General features: G+C 42.4%; 3 protein-coding genes across 7 annotated transcripts in view; 2 read left to right on the top strand and 1 right to left on the bottom strand.

Annotated features, from left to right (window-relative positions):
* The window catches only part of col4a2 (collagen, type IV, alpha 2), a 63,683-nt gene extending 58,425 nt beyond the window's left edge, over nucleotides 1-5,258 (top strand). The window contains 6 exon segments of the mRNA XM_085135138.1: nucleotides 1,180-1,278; nucleotides 1,393-1,539; nucleotides 1,625-1,741; nucleotides 2,004-2,195; nucleotides 2,684-2,970; nucleotides 3,961-5,258. Coding sequence (XP_084991264.1) covers nucleotides 1,180-1,278; nucleotides 1,393-1,539; nucleotides 1,625-1,741; nucleotides 2,004-2,195; nucleotides 2,684-2,970; nucleotides 3,961-4,215 — 1,097 coding nt within the window. The 3' untranslated portion in view covers nucleotides 4,216-5,258.
* rab20 (RAB20, member RAS oncogene family) lies at nucleotides 209-11,283 on the bottom strand. Its single transcript, XM_085135137.1, has 2 exons — nucleotides 10,797-11,283; nucleotides 209-6,459 (listed from the first exon to the last, which is right to left on the bottom strand). The coding sequence occupies exons 1-2, from the start codon at nucleotides 10,984-10,986 to the stop codon at nucleotides 5,867-5,869; spliced, it is 783 nt and encodes a 260-aa protein (XP_084991263.1). The 5' UTR covers nucleotides 10,987-11,283; the 3' UTR covers nucleotides 209-5,866.
* Nucleotides 11,284-12,340: 1,057 nt separating this feature from the next.
* On the top strand, nucleotides 12,341-19,744 carry naxd (NAD(P)HX dehydratase). Of its 5 annotated transcripts, none has more exons than XM_085135388.1 (12): nucleotides 12,341-12,984; nucleotides 13,792-14,307; nucleotides 14,420-14,860; nucleotides 15,052-15,202; nucleotides 15,298-15,343; nucleotides 15,441-15,529; nucleotides 16,323-16,431; nucleotides 16,650-16,700; nucleotides 16,791-16,895; nucleotides 18,593-18,713; nucleotides 18,828-18,951; nucleotides 19,272-19,744. In XM_085135388.1, the coding sequence occupies exons 1-12, from the start codon at nucleotides 12,930-12,932 to the stop codon at nucleotides 19,420-19,422; spliced, it is 1,959 nt and encodes a 652-aa protein (XP_084991514.1). In that variant the 5' UTR covers nucleotides 12,341-12,929; the 3' UTR covers nucleotides 19,423-19,744. The 5 variants fall into 5 exon arrangements, with proteins under 5 accessions (XP_084991514.1, XP_084991512.1, XP_084991513.1 ...); XM_085135387.1 differs by having other exon boundaries at nucleotides 12,960-13,158; nucleotides 13,676-14,307; XM_085135384.1 differs by lacking the exon at nucleotides 12,341-12,984 and having other exon boundaries at nucleotides 13,169-14,307.
* The last annotated feature ends 136 nt before the right edge of the window (nucleotides 19,745-19,880 follow it).

Below are 19,880 nucleotides of genomic sequence, written 5' to 3'. Positions count from 1 at the left end.
GTGTCCTATGAAAAATTAAGCACACTGCAGTATTCGGTAGCTTGTACTTACTTGAAGTATTTTTTTTTTCTGTGCAACTATATCAGTCTCACACATTGCTGTGGATGACTTTTGGCCCCCTCTTCTTTACGTTGCTTCAGTTCATTCAGGTTTGCAGGTATTCATTAATGCAAAGCTCTCCATTTGTGTTGCCAACTTACCACCTCAATTCTTTTCTTCTTCTTTTTTTTTAGTTATTCTGCTGTAGCTTTACTGGTTTGCTTGGGATATTGTCCTATTGCATGTCCCACTTTCAACCAAGTTTTAGCTGGTAGGCAGATGGCCTCACATTGGACTCTAGAATACTTTGGTACACAGAGGAGTTCAGTGACTGAAAGGTAACAGGGTGTCATGGCTGCAAAACAAGCTAAAATCCTCACCCCTCCACCACTGTGATTAACAGTGGGTATGAGGTGTTTGTTGATATGCTGGGTTAGGTTTTCACCAAATGTGGTGCCATGCATTATGGCCAAACACTTCCACTTTGGGTTTAGCTGTCCAAAGGACATTGTTCCGGAAGTCTTGTGTGCATTCAGAGGTATATTTGCAAACCTAAGTCATATGGTGATGTTCTTAGAGAAAATTATTTTTCTCTGGCAACCATTCCAAACAAGTCATACTAGTGCAATCTTTTTCTAATTATTCTGCCATTAACTTTCAAATTTAGCTAAATGAGGTCTGAGATGTAGTCTTGGTTTTTTGGAGTTTCTCTAAGCATTGCACAGTCTGAAACAGGATAAAGTTGTAGGGATGCCCACTCCTGGGAAGATTGTGTTAACTCACACTCAAAACCCCCATTCCAGCAAACTGCCTAAATGTCTGCTTTTTAGAGGTGGTCACACTCCCCGGTGATCAGTTAATCAAGTGCATTTGCTACTTACCCTCCTAATTTCTATGGAAGCAGTAATGGTGCTCACAGCACTCCTGTGAAAACTTTCTTTTTCACATGACATGTGAAAAACACATCAGTTTTTTGGGACGGTAGACTTCTTACTAGCAATTTAGGTCAAAGAAAGAAATTGAATTACCTTAAAATCACACAAAGAAGCTTAAGTTACAAAAAGATTGTGCCAAAGATGCCCCATACGGTCCTGCTAAGGCATATTATGATGATTAATTTCATCTGCTTTTTTGCTACAGGAATGAAAGGAGAGCAAGGATTCATGGGATTACCTGGCAAGACTGGTGTAAAGGGAGAAAGAGGGCCAGTCGGTCCAAAAGGAAGCACTGGACTTCCAGGTTAATTATAGAGTCATAATATACTGACTGACCTCTAGGTATCATACCCTGTGTGGGTACATGTATGCTCGTTTTCTTTTTGTCTTCACTGTTATAATATGATCTGTTTTCCAGGTCTTCCTGGGCCTCCAGGAAACCAGGGTCCTCCTCCAGTTTCCATCAGAATTCCAGGAGAGAGGGGACTTCCTGGACCACAGGGTATCCGAGGACCCAAGGGGTATATAGGGCATCCAGGTGCACAAGGTCCTCCTGGAGATCAAGGTTAGTTATTGGAAAACCTTCGCTGTTGACCATTCCTAAAAATTTTCGGGCCCAATTAATACATATAGATACTGTTTCTGTACAGGGTTCATGGGACCCGTTGGACAAAAAGGAATGCCAGGGATCAGTGGTAAACCGGGAATCCCTGGATTGCGCGGCGAAGGTGGACAAATTGGCCACCCTGGTCTACAGGGCATGGAAGGTGTGTCTGATACTTTGGTATTAGCTTAATAAAACCTGGATTAAAAGATTTAAAGTAGGTGTGAACTATAACATTGTGTAAGTGTTGATTTAGTAAAAAAAATGTCAAATGTCTGTTTGGATTATCGTAATATCTTAGAGTAGATGGTTATCAGGTCTTGAGGCCATATATGGAATACTGAATGATTCAGGTTACTCAGTATGTGAATGCATCACCTCAGTAGGTTATAAGACCACCGAATGAACTCCTCATTCCTCATTAGGTCACCACGGTAACCCGGGAATTTCCGGTTTACCTGGCATGCCTGGCCGCAGTGTCAGTGTGGGTTACTTGCTGGTAAAACACAGTCAGTCCGATCAGATACCCATGTGTCCCGTGGGTATGGCTAAACTGTGGGATGGCTACAGCTTACTGTACCTCGAGGGCCAGGAAAAGGCCCACAACCAGGACCTTGGTAAGTCATCCTAAGTGTGAAAATTACTCTACATGTGTTAATGTGTGTTAAAGTTTTACTTGCTTCTTCGTGCTGAATGTTGTTCTTTACAACTGCGGCTGCATGTTTATGGTCACTGTCACGTAGAAGCAATGTTTCACTATTTGTAACTTCCTGATGGTGTTGCATGATAGAAATGAACCTCTTGATTATTTTAAGGCTGCTTTTAAAATGTTGACCGACAGATTCTGTCAGATTACTTTAAATCTGCTAAATAAAACTATTTAAAGTGTACCACACAGACAAAACCTTTCAAAGAAGAAAAAAATACTATCTTCTTATTATACATGACAAGTTTGTAAATTTATATATTTATATAATATGTAATAGCTTTATTTTCTTTTTCACTTGTGTGATATTTAGGGATTTAATTTCTTTACATTTTGCTTCAAAGGAGCCAGAAATTCCTATAATTTTAATAAAGTGTTTGTATTTTCTGTTTTTTCAAGGTTTGGCAGGCTCCTGCCTCTCAAAGTTCAGCACCATGCCCTTCCTCTACTGCAATCCAGGAGACATTTGTTACTATGCCAGCAGAAATGACAAATCCTACTGGCTGTCAACAACTGCCCCGCTACCTATGATGCCTGTAGAGCAGGGCGACATAAAACCATACATCAGCCGCTGCTCAGTGTGTGAAGCTCCATCAGTTGCAATAGCAGTGCACAGTCAGGACATCACCATCCCACAGTGTCCTGCAGGCTGGCGCAGCTTGTGGATTGGCTACTCCTTCCTCATGGTGAGTTTCAGGTTCAGGTTCGAGAAGTCTGATTTACAGTGTGTGTGTGGGATAATGTGCAGACAGAGAAGTTACATAGTTGTAGAGTAGCATGTGGCTTTCTGAACCATAAATCCAATTCCTAAACCATCTTGCGACCAACATGCATTTTTTCCTAATAGCCAGCAGGGGGCGACTCCTCTGGTTTCAAAAAGAAGTCAAATTGTGCAGAAAAGTGTGAACTTGGACCTTAGTAAATATTTCTCTGTTACATTCATGGTCTGAATTTATAGTTTTAAGTCTTATTAAAAGCAGCAGGATGTTTATTTTCTGAATTATGGCCCCATTTTTCACATATGACAAGAAATCAGGGTTTCCAATATATGTTTAAATTCTATAATTAAAAGTCAGAATATGTAGGAAATATTTTTAACAGAACTGATTGATGTATTGGTGCATATGTATATCTTGTCCTACTTCTACATCAGCCCTGGCCCCAAAACAATTTTATTGGTTGACTTTATTTTAAAGTGGGCAGCATGGTGGCACGGTGGTTAGCACTGTTGCCGCACAGCAAGAAGGTCCTGAGTTCAATTCCACCATCAGGCCGGGGTCTTTCTGTGTGGAGTTTGCATGTTCTCCCTGTGTTTGCGTGGGTTCCCTCCGGGTACTCCGGCTTCCTCCCACCGTCCAAAGACATGCAGCTTGTGGGGATAGGTTAATCGGATAATCCAAATTGCCACTAGGTGTGAATGTGAGTGCGAATGGTTGTCTGTTTCTGTCTGTTGGCCCTGCGACAGACTGGCGTCCTGTCCAGGGTGTACCCCGCCTCTTGCCCTATGACAGCTGGGATAGGCTCCAGCGCCCCCCGCGCCCCTGAAAAGGATAAGCGGATGGATGGACTTTATTTTAATATTATTGGATTTGCTGACAGAGAAAACACATTTTCAGATGTTCAACTCGACTTCTCACCTGCCTGATTAAAATTTCCTTTCACCTTTGTCCTTGCAGCACACCGCAGCAGGAAACGAAGGCGGAGGTCAGTCCTTGTCGTCGCCCGGTTCGTGCCTGGAGGACTTCCGCACAACACCATTCATCGAGTGCAACGGGGCCAAAGGCACTTGCCACTACTTTGCTAACAAGCAGAGCTTCTGGCTGACCTCCATAGATCAGCAGTTCCACTCTGAGCCGTCATCAGAGACACTAAAAGCAGGCCAGCTCCTGTCGCGCATCAGCCGTTGCCAGGTCTGCATGAAGAACTTGTGAAAGACTCAACAGCGGACTTCACATTGACAGCGGTCTAATACTAAAACCGATCAGATAACAGGGGATCCAGAAAATGTAGATCACTGTCAATGGGGAAACTGTTTCCCTGAGCCGCAGAGCTCAGATATGCAATGACTGATGATTGAGATGCCTCAAGCTTTGAGTTACACTGTAGATAAATAAGGAGAGGCGGTGAGAACGGCAGTATTGTGGAGAAACATCATCTTTGTGTTAAATGTAGTTTGGTGCTTAATTTTTTAACTTATTACCTCAGTTACTATGACACATTGTTAACTATCAGAGACCATACACTACAGCTGAACCAAAGATGCACATATGTATGCAATGCTTAGTTTAACTACATGCTCTTATTGTTTAGGATTTAAAGCCCGACATAAAGACACTAACACTGCTTTTCAGCCACATGAAGGTGAGAAGGGTTTCATTGGAGCTCATGAACACGTGTTTGTAGATACTTTTGAAAGGGTTATCCTACTTCTTTTCAGTTACTCTTACAAAGCCGAGTTTTATAAAATTACCATGCACTGTTAGCTTGTTTTATGCTTTTGTCAACTTCTGCAGAGCCACGTAACTTTTCCTGACACGTTCGTACAATGCACTGATACAGTTTTTACTATCTGAATGAACTTGACCCCATCCCTGCAAGTTTTTTAAATGTATATCCAATCTAATACTACTTACATCATTTTCCTTTACACTTTTAACCTCTGGATTACGCTATCAGGACAGAATGTAAACACAGAGGTCTGACCATAGCCGATCCTTGCTCCTGTCACTGACCCTTTGTTAGATAGGAGCGTTTCACAGAATTTAGAAAAGATTCTATTTCATCTACATGCACTTCTTAAGAAATAGATTATTAGACCAGAAAAATACTGACAACATCTGATATAATTGTAATATAATTATAGTGTTTTTATAACATCATTATTTCATCGGATCGGAAAGATTAAATGTTGTTTGTTACACTTGTGTGTCATTGTCCTTCTGAATCTCACAAAGCAGACTGCAAAATCAAAAATCTTTATTACGACAGAATGCTTAAAAATTTGAACAGCTGTATTTTTATTTATTTATTTTTTTTAAATACACTCATCGAAAAGTTCCAAAAAGTGCAGATAAAATATAAAGATCAGTATCAACAGTGACAGAACTTTAAAGTCTGATTAATAAAACCTTAAAATTCATCATAAACAGTGCAACGTGCAGCCTAACTAATTAGTGCTGTTACATGTGCGTGAAATTCTGGTGGCGAAACGCTGACAAACGGCAGTGACGTCTGTCCTCGGGAGCACGTTTGGGTTATTAGTGCAGTTCGAGTCATTAGAGTGGAAAGTTTCAGAAACAAAGAGTGATAATGCGCCGTGCATTTTATGTCCCTTCCTTACAAAGAAATATGGGAAAAATCTCAATGGACACTATGATCCTAACAGCATCAGAAGTGTAGATTTGTGTTTTACCAAGAGGTCATTAACACGGTTTGGTCTCAGTTAAGGCAAGAGGGAAAAAAGAAAAAAGAAAGGAAAAGTACCATCACAGTATGCATTTGGTCGTCAGACTATCCTGGTGATTGCCTTTGATTAAAAATAAGTCCACAGGTGGCCTCCTCTTCCTCACCTCTCTTTGGCCCCTAACAGCAGCCAGATCTTCCCTTCTTGCTGCCGACCATCCTGCATTCCTCTAGATCCACAGTAGGAGATTCCTGATTCTCTTGCCTCTTCCTTAGAATGGAAGGCAGCACCAGATCAAACAGCGTCTCAAACAGGGTGTCCACGTTATAGCCGGTCTTGGCACTCGTCTCAAAGCACATCTTCTCTGCTGGCAAGCTGCTCTTTTCCTCCAGGCCCTTATAGCGCAGTATTCTCCCATAAAGAGCCACTGCATCCTCCTTGATCACCTGCTTGCGAAGCATCACGCCAGGTAGGGATGAAGGGGAGGCCGGCGGCGTGGGACAACCAGACAGCACCTTGCACTCCTGGTTGCACTCAGTTCGGTCCTTGACCAGGCCATCTGAGTCCTGGCATAGCTGGGCTTTGGAGTCTGTGAGATCCGCCTTGTTTCCCACTAAGGCGTAGATGCAGTCATGGTTAGCGGTGTCAGTCAGGGACAGGAAGCGCTCCTCCAGCTCAGCTAGGCTCTGCCAGTTGGTGACGTCATAAGTGAGGATGACTGCGGCTGCACCTCGACAGTACATGGATCCCAGACCGTGGAACTGTTCCCGGCCTGAGGAGACAAAGGCAGGTCAAAAGAGTGAATACCGACTCACCTCGAGCACTCATTTTTTTAAAAAAAAAGGAAAAAAGATTTTCTGTACGAGCAACAGAAAGACATTGTGTGACAGTCAGCAGTTTGAAAACAGAAACAATCTTTGTTATTGAAATATGCAGAATGCTTGAAAGGGCGCATTGTGTGAATCCAGTGCACTGTGGGAACGTTCTGGTAACACACTTGGCTGTCACTGAGAAACACCTCACAAAATCTAATAAGTCTAATAAATTCTGCTTTTATTTGAAGTTGTTTTTTTAATTAACCTCTACAGACTTTAACAAAAACCTTCCCCACCAGGGGGCACTGTTTTACAAGTGAGTGCACTGAGATATTTTGGGATGTTTGTTGTTGTTGCAACTTTTCATATTTCTTCCTAACCTAACCCACAATTCAAGGGCAGGAGGTCGACTAATTGTTGTGGTTTTCTTCATATTATTGTTGAGTATTTACCTTAGGATATAATGAAACTTGATGTGACTGTTGGGATTTGGCGCTATATAAATAAAACTGAATTTAACTTTATTACTAGAGACTAGTAAGGTGTACGTAACTAGATGTTTAAACATCGACGAACTTGCATAATTAATATTTGATTGAACATATTATTTTTATTTTGTTATGGCAGAAAGGCAGTTAGGATAACTGCAGCCCCCTCTCTCTCCCTCTGATAGTTGTAAACAAGTGAGGGGGGGGGGGGAGTAAACAGATGACACCGGAGCTAAACAGTGTGGTTCTGCAGTACTTCGACATAAAAAATATGTTTGTATAAAATGGAATATGACAAAGCAACCAAAGCCAGGCTGCTTCGTAAGTTCAAAGTTCAAACCCATTCATCCATCTCTGCTTATCCAGTTCAGGGTCACAGTGTGGCTTGAGCCCATCCCAGCTATCACAGGCGAGAGCGCAGAGTAGATCCTGGACAAGTCGCATGTCGACCACAGGGCTAACAAACTGCCCACGCAGACACGGTGAGAACACGCAGACCTCCTTGCTGTTGCTTTGAGGTGAAAGTGTTAACCACCGTGCTTTGCAGCCTTTGTCAATCCATTTCAGGAAATAACTGCACATTCTAACCCTCACAAAGACAGATTTATAGCAAAGCTGTTTTGTTAGTGTGCTTACTTAGCTATACAAAACCTGGAAACAGTATTTATGCATCTGCTGTGTTTTTTATCAAGTGATTTATTAGTTTGTTTTCCCCAGCCATCATTTAAAGATACTGATGACAGACTCATATATGAAAAAGAAAAGCAGCAAACGGTACTTTTTCTTCACCTCCCTTCTCATTGACAAATACAGAATTTTCTTTTTTATGCCGTCAGCTCAAATGGCAGGAATGTACAACAACTTACTCAGCTCCCCTGCTACTCTGGGAAAATACTGCTACATGTAACTTTGGAAAAGACAGGTTAAAGCACTGGGACTCAATTCCTCCTGTCATAACTTCATCATGTGACTTTTAAGAGGAAGAGGCCCGACAGCATGAAGGCCCGCACAACAGAATGTAACTGAAAAGACTCTAGTAAAAAAGCAGCCAGCTTAGAGTTTCACAGATTAACAAAAATAAGGACAACAGCTATCTTCCACACTATCACAGCTTTGTGGTGTATACCGAAATATCTGCAACAACTGAAACGACTCAGCGCTAACTGCATTCAACAGGGACTTGACACAGAGGTCATGGAGTTGGGGAACACAGCCAGGAAATGGCTCACTGGTGACATGGCCAGACTTTCCTTATCTCGATGGTTCACCAGCTCCATTTCTGTGAAGTACATATTTGCCTAAGAAGGTTTGCCCTAATTCTTGTTTACACAACACTTAAATACAGTCAGCGCCGAGCTTATTCATCAGCAGTTACTGGATTGTTCCTGTCACGACCAACAGAAAAGGCCAAATGAGTTTATCTGAATACACTGTGACACAATATTCAATATCACAGAGAAAAGACAAGCTGGCTCTGCCTATGAGAAACCCTCTATAATGAAGGGCGTTATTTACTTGCTGCATTAATAAAGGACAAATAACTGAAGAACTGACCTATATTTCACTTACTATCGCACAGACAGAAATATAATGACTGACCTACATTTAACTCAGTCAGTAATCATTTTAGTTTAGTCAGCAGGAAAACTGTTGGAGTTGTACTAATAATACTTTCATTTTCAGGTTACAGAGTCACAATAAAAACTTCCCTTTTGATTTCAAATCAAAACTTCAGTGGCTGTTTGTCAAATAAGTGAACGATTTCAAACACATAACGTGTAAAACAGGGGTGCCAAACATAAGGCTCAAGGTCCAGAATCAACATGCAAAACACTCCAATGTGGCCTATTGAACGGCTTTTGAAATTTTGAAGGATGACATAAATTGTAGACTTTAGAATTCTTTTTACAGCTTTTCCTACTGTAAAGAAAAGACGTTCCCATGACAATTCATACTACACCAATGTAAGTAAGTAATAGATAAACAATGAAATAATAGAAAGCTATAGGGGTTTTTTTTCCTCAATATTTACTATACTAATTTCAGATTTTTATGTTGCGTTAAAAAAATAAATTCTCAATTAACAAAATATTTTCTAATTTCAGTGTCCATTAATCTGCACACTGAGCTAATGGAACTTTTTCTATAATTTCACACATTTATTTCTTATAATGTAAGCCCAAAGCAGTAATTTTTTTTAATCAAACAGAAAAACTGAGAATTCCCCCCCCCCCCAAAAAAAAAAAAAAAAATCACAGTTCTTGTTCTTATGTTAAAATAGCTCAGTGATTAAATGTAAACTTAAACTTCTTTACACTGACAGAAAAGGGAGTTTCACTGGTCTTGCCCAGCTAAAATCAATGTAAAATAAGTTTGACATTCTTCATATAAAATGTAAAGTTTAATTTTCTGGTAAAAAATTACTATTAAAAAAATAAAATAAAAATACCCTCAGCACTGGAGCCCAAAGCACAATTGAACACACACATTCTAGTTTTAGGGGCTCCAAATTTATTTACACTTTTCCACCAAATCAGAAAAGCAGTGGTTGTAATTTCTGAAGCCTTGTACAAATACATGTGACCATTTCTGCAGAAGTACCCAGATGATATTTCTCTATCGGGTCACACTCGTACAAATTGAGCAACACAAGTCAAGACAAAACATGCTTCTTTCCTTGTTCAGCACAAAAGAGGTGAACATGGGAACTGATTTAAGAAAAGGAGCGTTTTCGGTAAATTAGGACAAAGGCCAGCATGTAAAAACATGTGCGGTTTGTCCAGGGGGTGTTTGTCTGCATAGTGGGTGATTTTCTGGCAGCACCTTTGAGTTTTAAAGAGAGAAGTTGTTTTTTTTTTTGTGGGGGAGTTTTTGTGTGTGTTACTTTAATCAGTTACATTCATTATTAATACACTTTTGATTCTTCATGACTAAAAAATCTGCCATTACCTGTGATGATAAGAAACTAAAACTGATATTCTCTTGCTCTTTGAAAGCCCACTTATCAAAAAGAAGAAAAAGAAAAACTGGTTTGTTTTCCAGAATAGCTGACTGACAGATCTTTATGTCACAATTACCGTTAATATTGCATAATACCCAGAACAAATGTCCGTGTTTCTGATGTTGGTGGGACAATATATACGAAGGTTACTTCTTCAGGATTCCTCGTGGTTGAGATTCTCAAATAAATGAATAAATGAGAAATTAATCCCTACTTTTAGTTTCTTTTCGCCGAGGCATTTTTCTCCCTTGAGCCCAACTAACTGCAAAGATATCCTGGTATCGCTTTTAATACATCATGCTTACAGCGCAGTATTGTGATAACATCATCATAGTGAGTAACGCATCATGATTGTACTGTAACATGAAATACTCTTTATCTTGTTTTTGTTTAATGGTAGAAATCTCTTTAATATGTCACTTAAAAGTCGTATTTTCTTAAATATTAAAGTAGTCCCTTGAAGGGGAAGTGAAACTGACTTTTTTCCATGCAGACCAAATGAAAACTCCACTTATTTCCTATCTACCCACAGATCAATAAATACCATGCTTATTTTTGAGGAACTCGGTCAGCTTTTACGATAAGATCGACTCGAGAAATATTTTTAAAAAGTGACTAAAGCGAATAAAAGTCAGACTAAAAGCTTAGGCCGTCTGAACACACAGAGAAGTCACATGGCAGTGATTATCTCAGATGAACGGATCATTCCTTATCAGGTAAACAAGGGCACTGAACCACGGGAAGAAGGACGATAAGAGTCTAGAGTAAACATTGGGGAAAGAGGGTAGAGTAAAGGATGGATTACCGGCTGTGTCCCATATTGAGATATTGTAAGGACCCCATTGTTTGAGGAAAAACGCCCCTCCGACGGTGCTGACGGTCTCTTTGAACTTCCTCTCCATGTACCTGTGGAGCAGCGACGTCTTCCCCACGTTCATGTCTCCCAGGAGAACAATCTTGACGTCGGGCCTCTTCATCTTCGACACCTCGGGCATGACGCTGGCTTGTTCGGGTCCCGCTATTTTATTTCTCTGCTGCTCGGAGCGAAGACGCGCTCTAACTCGTGAAAAACACCGCAGTCTGGTCGCGAATTCCTCTGACAAACGCCATTTTCTGAACGAAAGTTCACTTCTGATAACGTGTCTATCCTGTGTTAGCTCATTCTCAAATCTGCTGTCCAAGTCCGAACTTCAAAAAGTCACTGAGGTAAAACAGGAAGTAGATGACGAGCCGCAGACCTACGAGGAGAATTTGCTCTGAGCCATGTCTTCCAGGTGGAGGAGGACGTGGGCGGCCTCTAGTGGACAGTGGGAACAAAAGAAAAAAACGACTATTTTCAAGTTCATTATTATGTTCATTAAGTTTATTATTATTATTGTATTATTATTATTATTATTATTATTGTTGTTGTTGTTGTTGTTGTTATTGTTATTATTATTAATAATAATAATAATAACTGTGCCTAAGTCAAATAAGTTTAAGTTTATAGGCTGTATATGCTGCTGGAAAATAATCATAAATAAAAACTACTTTTATTAAAAAAGATTGAGGGCAGCCTTTTGAGTAGGACAATTTTCCACACAATGACGAAAAAAGGGACAGAGTTGCATTGAAAATACAAAGACCCCTGTCTGATTTTCATTAAAATGCACTGACAACAAATATTACATAATATACCTCTCCTCAAAGCATTCCTTATGGTTATATTTATGCCTTTAGTGTGGCGTTAGTAGCGGTCTCCAAGTATGATTTGAGTGGTCAAGCCTAAAGTTGTTATATGCCTACCAGACAAAACCCAGGGCGAAACGTAATATAATTCCGATTTGTAATTAGTCAGTGGGCGGGTATTAGTTTTCAAACTAAGCATAACACACATTCTTCTGGGATTTTACGCTCTCTTAGTGGTATACGTGTCGCTTAATTGTGTTTTTCTGTTAGTTTGGAGGATTAAAAAATATATATTTTTGTTGTCAGGCTGAGACAAATGGCTAAAAATGCCAATGTGGTCTTTAAAATCTGGACCAAAAACATGATGATGATTATAATTATTAGCTGAGAAATAAATATTCATTCACTTTATGCCAATGGCCTGCCTAAAATGTAGACTGATATTTGTAAGAAAGTAAAAAATATTCAACAATCATGTTTCTGCTTCGATCGAAACATGTGATCTATTCACAATAAATATAACAATAACCAGAAGAAAGTTAGATAAACAGTTACAGTTACAAAATATTTTAATTTATGCATTAAATCTATGAATTCAATTGTAGTTTTAAGGGTGATATTATATTTGTTTAGAAATTAAGACTTGATCAATAAAAATAGGCTACACTTTCTAAAAAAAAAATAAATTTTTTGACATGCTTCTAAAATTAGTTTTTTTTTTATGCTACAGAAATATGTGTGTATGGAATCTCGTGCCTGACAGTTCACGTGTGTTCGCCTGTCACCACCTCTACACTTTCATAGTGCATAGTAGGACTGACCTCCTGAAGAGTTCTTTATGGCAGAGGGGTTGAATAATGAGTATTAAAAAAATGCAAAACTTCTAAAAACAGAGGCTAAAGAGGTTATACTTGCAATATGGCTGGAAAAAAAAACCTTAAAATCAGCACAAATAGATGAAAACTGCAAATAAACTTAAAAACATCTGCACCTTATTACTCTTCTGTGTCTATTTTGATGTGTGCTTCATTTTTATTATGGAGGAGGGCTTGTCTCAGAATCCGGCCCTGCTGACCACCTCTCTACTGTGATTTAATATCCCAAGCATCTAGTGGTCACTGAAAGCAGCGCATGCTTAAAACTGCTTCCGGTTTGATGGCTCGTCGACAGCAGATTTCACCCTCAGCCCACTTGGATGTAGGAGTGTCCGAGCAGCCTTTAAAGGCATCACACGTTTCCTGTAGTACTGCACTGGGTTATAGGGCGCCTCATGATCAGGCTAACTTGCGTTCACTTGCCGGCGTTGAAGCGCAGCTCCAGTTTAGGTAAGGACAGCTGAGTGCCACAGAGGGCTCTGCAGCCCGTGATAAAGCTCCGAGAGTGGGTGACTGCAGTCAGACAAGCAATGAGAGCATGCCTCAACAGATTCAGGCGCTCGCTTTTTGCTCGATCCCAGTTGCACTGTCGCTTATCGCCGCCTTGGCCTGTTTAAACGAGAAAGGTAAAAGAGACTGACGTTATCTCAAAGTTTTACTTCATTAAAACCTAACTTTAGACTGTAACGTTAGGTGAGCCGTTAGAGTCATCCAGTGCTCTCCATGTTGGCCGAGCAGCTGACAGTTTGGCTCGTTGTTGAGGTGAGGTGAGGTGGGTTTCTAGGACCCCGCAGAAATGCGTTCGCGGGGCGGGGGACCAGGCGGAGAAAGGTGAAGTTAACCTCAAAGGACTGATCAGAGGTCAGTTTGGACATTTACTCGATGTAGTGTTACCGCTTGAAAACGGCTCTTGTATCCGATCTCCTGTCGGTTTATCCCAAAGCTACGCATTTTGACAACGACACGAATGAGATAAACACAGAAGGCTAGGCTTTTAGCTAGCTTACAAATAGTTTGACCTGCACACGTTGTGATGATCTTCAAGTTTAAGACCAAAATTATTACCCCGGCTGGTCCTTCTGAGCTAGCGAAATGGCCGTTTGTCGTTGTTTGGGCTGACGGTGGTCCGCGGCATTGATGCGGCTGAGCGCAGAGACCCAGAGCAAACGGCCGTCATAATCCGCAGTGTCAACATCTCCAATCAACTTATTCCCCGGGGGTGGAGGTTACGCCGAGAGCCGGCCTGTTTTGGATCAGCTATGCAAGCGAACACAACGCGGGGCTTCCTGTGGTCGGACGTGGAGACGAGGACGCTGCTGAACATCTGGGGAGAGCAGGACATCCAGGTGGCGCTGGATGGAAACTTCCGAAACAGCTTCGTGTACCGCGACGTCTCCCGGAGGCTGGGAGCCATGGGGTTTGAAAGGACGCCCGAGCAGTGTAGGGTGCGAATCAAGAGCCTCAAGAGGCAGTACTTGTTGGCGAAGGAGGGCAATCTGCGGAATAATGGGCAGTATCACAAGATCTGCAAGTTTTATGACACCATGGAGAGGATTTTGAGTAACCGGCCGAGTCTGGACGCCCAGGAGTTAATAGACAGCGGTGCGGGAGGAGAGGAGGCCGTCGATGGCCCGGAGGAGGATGGGGAAGATGCTCAGGATGCTTACTCTGAGAGCACAGGGGAGTGTCCTTATCCCGCTGAGACTGAAGTCAAGTTGGAATACCCAACTGTTCCCATCCCCATTCCGGTTAAAGTGACAGTGGGGAATAATGGTGAGTCCAACCTTATCCACTATCACTTTTTCGTGGCTTTATCATGTTTCAGTGACTCGAGTGTGACTCAAGTATGTGTGCTAACATAATGTCACACCCTTCTCCACTTCAGGGACTTGTGCGAAGCCGCCTAACAGCAGCCAGTCGGCCAGCTGTTTGTCAGCCAGAGCGGCCAAACGGCCCAGGAAGCGACGCGCCAATTTCCCCATGGAGAAGCTGATGGAGCAGTTCCTGGAGCAGAGCGCCCAAGCCGAGGACAACTTCTACCGGATGGAGGAGCAGCGCTTGCAAGCAGAAGACCGGCGCCGGGAAGCTGAGCATGCCCGGGAACTGCAGATGCTTCAGATGCTTGGCCAGATGTTCGCCAGCATCTCCTCCTCCGGCTCAGCATCCGCTCCGTCCAAGACGGCAAATCCTGGCCGCGCTCCGGTCATTTCCAGTACCTCCCCGTCGCATACACGTGGCCACTCCGGTCATCCCAAACGCCCTTCGCCCCAGACCGACTCTCCGGCACAGCAGAATCCATTTCTGAGCGCAGACCCTCAGGCGTTAGGTATTTAGTTCCAGTGCTACGCGTGAAGCCTTGATGTGGAGAGAAACCTGAAGGCAGATTAGCTGTAATGTGAAAGATCACACTCAGTTATTATTCTTATTTTGGATCGTGTTAGTGTGTTTTTGTTGTCGTCCACAGTGGTTTGAAACTAGCTCGTCCGCTGAACACTCTCACTTTGTTTATCTCCTCAGTTTTTGAGCGCTTCTACGGTTTGGGCTCCACGTCGCACAGAGGTATGGAGGATGACATCCTGCCACTGGTAAAGAACATAGTCCCTCCGCTGACATCCAAAAAACACAAGGGACAAGATGGACGTATTGGGATCATTGGAGGATGTCAAGAGTATGTTGCATAAAAGATTCCTGCATGATTTAAAAGAAAAAAACAAATTGAGTGGAACATTTGCCCTAATTTCTCTTCATCTCTAATCTCTAAAGCTACACTGGAGCTCCTTATTTTGCTGCAATCTCTGCTTTAAAAGTGGTAGGCAGTAAAGCTTGACTATCAATTTTGTCCATTCATTTTTTTAAAAAAAATTTCTAATAGTATATTGTATGTACATTTTTTTTCTCATCTCCAGGGGGCTGACTTGTCTCACGTGTTCTGCACCAAAGATGCTGCAGTTGTAATCAAATCATACAGCCCTGAGCTCATAGTCCATCCAGTTCTGTAAGTACAGAGCCAATAATAATCTTTCTGTAGTATTTGAAGTAGCTGGTAGCAGTTGGATCATTGAGAGTGCAATGGCGTGTATTTATTAGCATTATGCACTAGTATTTGGATGCATTCACAAATGTTACACGGTGTGTTATTGCAAGCAAAAAATCAAAGTTTACCCAGGCTTTGTGGCGAGGTGTAAGATTTTCAAAATAAATAGCTGTGCACGTCTTCTTTTTTGTTGTCAGTTGTAATGATATTTGGAGCCAAATTCTGCATTTCACTATTATCATTCTACTCCGTTGTATTAAACGTTGCGTGCTATAATTAACACGCTGCTTTCTCACAATGATTCTGTAATCACTGTCCTAAATATTCAAATTTCTGACATTTGTCAGATCATGAACAGGTAGTGTCATAATTCTGGGTATTCTGTCAGTGTGACAGTACAAACCTTCACAGCTCACGCTTACTTGTCGTGGCTGGAGCGGCTTGGGAAGCTTACAGTAACATTTATGACTGCGTTTCAGTTTGGTGAGCCTGTGCCAGTGTGCTCTTACAAAGCCATTATTAGCTTGTTATAGCAAAAAAAATGTTAAAAGGCTCATTTCTCTACAAGAGGTACTTACAGAAAACATTAACATCGACTGCTTTCTATTTGCGTTTGCTCACTTCAGAGACCCGTTACAGTGTTGTCAGTCTTCACTTTGTGTGTGCGTGTTTGCCTTGCAAACTAATTGAAAATTTGGGATTAATTGTGCATTCCAGCATGTCTGACAATCTGTGTGTATGTGTGTGAATGAAGGGACAGTCCTAACGCGGTGGAAGAAATAGAAAAATGGCTTCCGAGACTACACGGACTTGTGGTGGGACCAGGCTTAGGAAGAGAAGACTTATTATTGAAAACAGCAAAGGCACGTGGAGCATATTCATTCTTCCTTGCGCTTAACACAGTCTCAGCTACTCTGCTAGATACTTCTCCATAAGCATGGCGGACTAGTCTTATTGCTAACACTTGTTATATAACACAAGTGTTACTGGTTGTTGATAAATTACTTCTTCTTTTTCCCCCCACCCCAACGGAAGGCTTGTTAAAGACAGACCCTGTGCTCGCTCTCTCTCTCTATTTCAGGAGGTCATTGAGAAGTCGAAAGCAAGAGATATCCCCATAGTCATTGATGCAGTAAGTCTTGATAAAATAAAGTCCCAGCTGTGGAGCAGAAGGTGTTTCATTTGCTAAGTCATACATAGTGTGTGTGATCATTCTTAACAGGATGGATTATGGCTGGTTACACAGCAACCATCTGTTATCCAAGGGTACCAGAAGGGCATCCTTACGCCTAACTTCATGGAATTCACTCGACTGTATGAGGCATTGGTAAGTTTCTTGGCACAATTCAGTCCCACTCACTAGTTGACAGCAAATAACGTGCGATCCTCTATGCTTTTTTTTTTTTTTTGCCTGTCCCGTTTGGCTCTTTTGCCATCAGAATTATTGTCTAAAGGCGAAGAAAGATGCCCAACGGATTTTCTTTACCAAATTGACCATCCCAGCTTTGCCGTAATGGTCCATTTGATTCACCTTTTATTATTTATTTTATTTTCACTTGCTGAATACGGGACAGACTTGACTGGGGGAAAGAAAAGGGAGAAAGAAAGAGGGGGAAAAAAACAGTTGAGAAGAGGGACGGGGGAGAGGGGCAAAAAACAAAAACCAACAGAATAAGCAGAAAAAAAAATACATATATCGATCACCTGGATCACCTGTTGAGAAAGAAAAAAGAAAACAAGCAGAAGAAAACGAGAGTAATAGAATAAACAACATCACAATGATATATGGGAATATGACAGTAAATACTAAATATTAAACATTATTGTGCAGCACGTAAGATCGACAGCACAGTGTGCTTTGAGGTAGGAGCCAAAAAGGGTGTAGTTTGTGTGTGTGATCACCCGTGTGTACACCTGTGAGCATGGACGCGCTTGTTTTTTTAAAAGGTTCCTTCATGTAATGATCTGCTAGAGGGTGTGGGGGGCCACTGCCCCGTCCTCCAGGGCATGAAGCAGGTATGGAGGAGATCAAAACTCCAGACATCCAGAACACAAGAGACCAAGGAAGACCAACAGAGGGGCAGCCGTGCCACTGTCTTTACGAACCGGGTCTAGGTACCCTTGCCCCTGGAGGGGGGAACTGCACCCAGACCCAGGTGGTGCTACCCTTTTCCCTGTGGTGGGGAGAAGCAGACCGCCCCGACTCCGCAGCAGCAGGGAGGCCCCACATTCCGGACCCCAGTCGGACGGCCAACTCCTCCTCCTAGCCCCCCCGCTCCAGCAGGCCGCAGAGAACGGGGGTGAGAGAAGACTCCTAACCTCCCTCCACCCGCTCATTGTAGTGTTGATGCATGTGTGTTCTAAGGTGCATTTAAAACCCAGGAGGGCATGGAGCTACCTGCCAGAGAGCAGCAGGTAAGCACATAGCCCCTCCTGCTAGCCCTCAGTGTCTACGTGTATTTAAAATTGAGAGGTGGGCAACGACGCCAGGGGTGAGGTGTCACCCTGATGGTAATTTGGATTCCGTGTAGCGTGCCCACCCCCAAGATCCTATATGTATGTGTAATGAGAGTGTGAGTAATGTGAATGTCTAAGTTGTGAGATAAAATTGAGGCACAGGCAGCCAGAAGGGGACAGAGGGGGGGGGGTTACCTCCTCTGCACCCTGGTGACACACCCCTACTCCAAGGCCCTGCATGTGTGGGTGGTTGTGGTGGAGCGGGAAGAGGGAGGCAGCTGGAGATGGGGAGGGAAGGAAGGGAGGGGCAAGTGACCCCTCCCTGGGGCCAGCTCCCCCGCTGACCCCAGTAGGTACCCCCATACTCCGCGACCCGCCAGGGAAAGGGGGCCCAGGCCCATCCGAACCGGGGCCCAGTGCAGCGGCGCCGCCCGGCCCGACAGAGCCCGGGACAGTCCACCCAACCCCACCACAGAGAAAACTGCACCCACCCCATCATCCACTCAACAATGAGTGAGCGATCCTCTATGCTGATGTGTGTCTTTTTGCCTCGTTTGTGTGCATTAGCACCATGAGCCCATGGACAGCAGTGATTATCAGCGGAGCGTTATGCAGCTCAGTGTAGCTATGGGCAACCTCACCTTGGTGCTGAAGGGGGAGCAGGATTTCATCACAGATGGCAGCAAAGGTTGGCATCAAACAGAACGTGCTTTAATTTCTTCCAGCTGATCGTTCAGTTTGTTTATTCTCAGATGCTTCGGAGATCTTTTTGTGACGCTGTGTCGTGTTCTGCTGTTTGTAGTGTACTCATGCAACTTAGAAGGCAGCGGGAGACGATGCGGTGGACAGGGGGATCTCCTTTCTGGATCTATGGGAGTGCTGGCACACTGGGCCCATGCTGCTTCCACAGCAGGAATGATCAGAAGGTGAAGGCATGATTTTTGCTTTTTGTGCTATGTTTGAATGAATAAATAAGCCAAGCTTTTCAGGGCTCAATGGATAAAAAAATATATTTTTTAAAATATATTTACACACATTACCTACAGAGTGCACTTATTTACATGCTGAGAGTGTATAAAAAATATCACCAATGATCTGACCACTTCTCACTAAAGATTATTTTTTTGGCTTTTCCTATGTAATAAATGCATAAAGTGTGATGTTGCACAGAGAAATGTACGTGATCACTTTATTTGGATGTATATCCCCTTTTTTTCCCTTCTTCTTTCCCTTTGCTCCCCTATAGTATGAATCCCTCAGTGGTTGCTGCATTTGGTGCTTGTTCGCTCACCAGGCAGTGCAACAGTCAAGCATTCCAGCGGCACGGCAGGTCCACCACCACGTCAGACATGATCCAGGAGATCAGCTCAGCCTTCAAAAAGCTGTTCGAAAGCTAAAAACAGTCAGCGACGCAAACAGTTGTAAAAAGAGAATTCATTTTACGCTCCTAACGTAGCCTTTTCGGGATTGAAAGAAATGTTCTTCTTTAGCTGAATTTTAATAACTGATTTGAACCCGGAATCGAAATCTGGTGCAAAATATACACACTGACGTGTTGTTTGTGTTATGTTTAATGGAAAAGTAACAAAAAGAAAACCACTTGTTGAATAATGAATGCCTTCACCAAGCCCACCAAAGAGACTAAGATATTAGGAGGAATGGGCTCACACTAAACCAGAAACCTGTATATGTTTTGAAATAAATTATAAATGTGATTTTGTTTGTTTGTTTCGACAAAGTTCTTAAAAGCGATCATGGAAGTATTACTGGGTGAGTGACTGCAGAAAACGTGACTTTTATAGAGTCAGTGGGGAATATTAACTTGTAAAGTCCATGAAAACTGATACATGCTGGA

Source organism: Neolamprologus multifasciatus, chromosome 16 (genome assembly GCF_963576455.1).
Source record: "Neolamprologus multifasciatus chromosome 16, fNeoMul1.2, whole genome shotgun sequence".
Lineage (NCBI taxonomy): Eukaryota > Metazoa > Chordata > Actinopteri > Cichliformes > Cichlidae > Neolamprologus > Neolamprologus multifasciatus.
This window is presented reverse-complemented; position numbering and strand designations above follow the sequence as displayed.

Bases quoted from the DNA above. Each gene is read 5' to 3' on its own strand.
- rab20 (XM_085135137.1), bottom strand. From the start codon at position 10,986: ATGCCCGAGGTGTCGAAGATGAAGAGGCCCGACGTCAAGATTGTTCTC. The intron at 6,460-10,796 runs GTAATCCATCCT...TTGTCTCCTCAG, and splicing joins CTCAATATGGGACACAGCCG to GCCGGGAACAGTTCCACGGT.
- naxd (XM_085135387.1), top strand. From the start codon at position 13,073: ATGCCTCAACAGATTCAGGCGCTCGCTTTTTGCTCGATCCCAGTTGCA. The intron at 16,701-16,790 runs GTAAGTCTTGAT...CATTCTTAACAG, and splicing joins TCCCCATAGTCATTGATGCA to GATGGATTATGGCTGGTTAC. The intron at 18,952-19,271 runs GTGAAGGCATGA...GCTCCCCTATAG, and splicing joins ACAGCAGGAATGATCAGAAG to TATGAATCCCTCAGTGGTTG.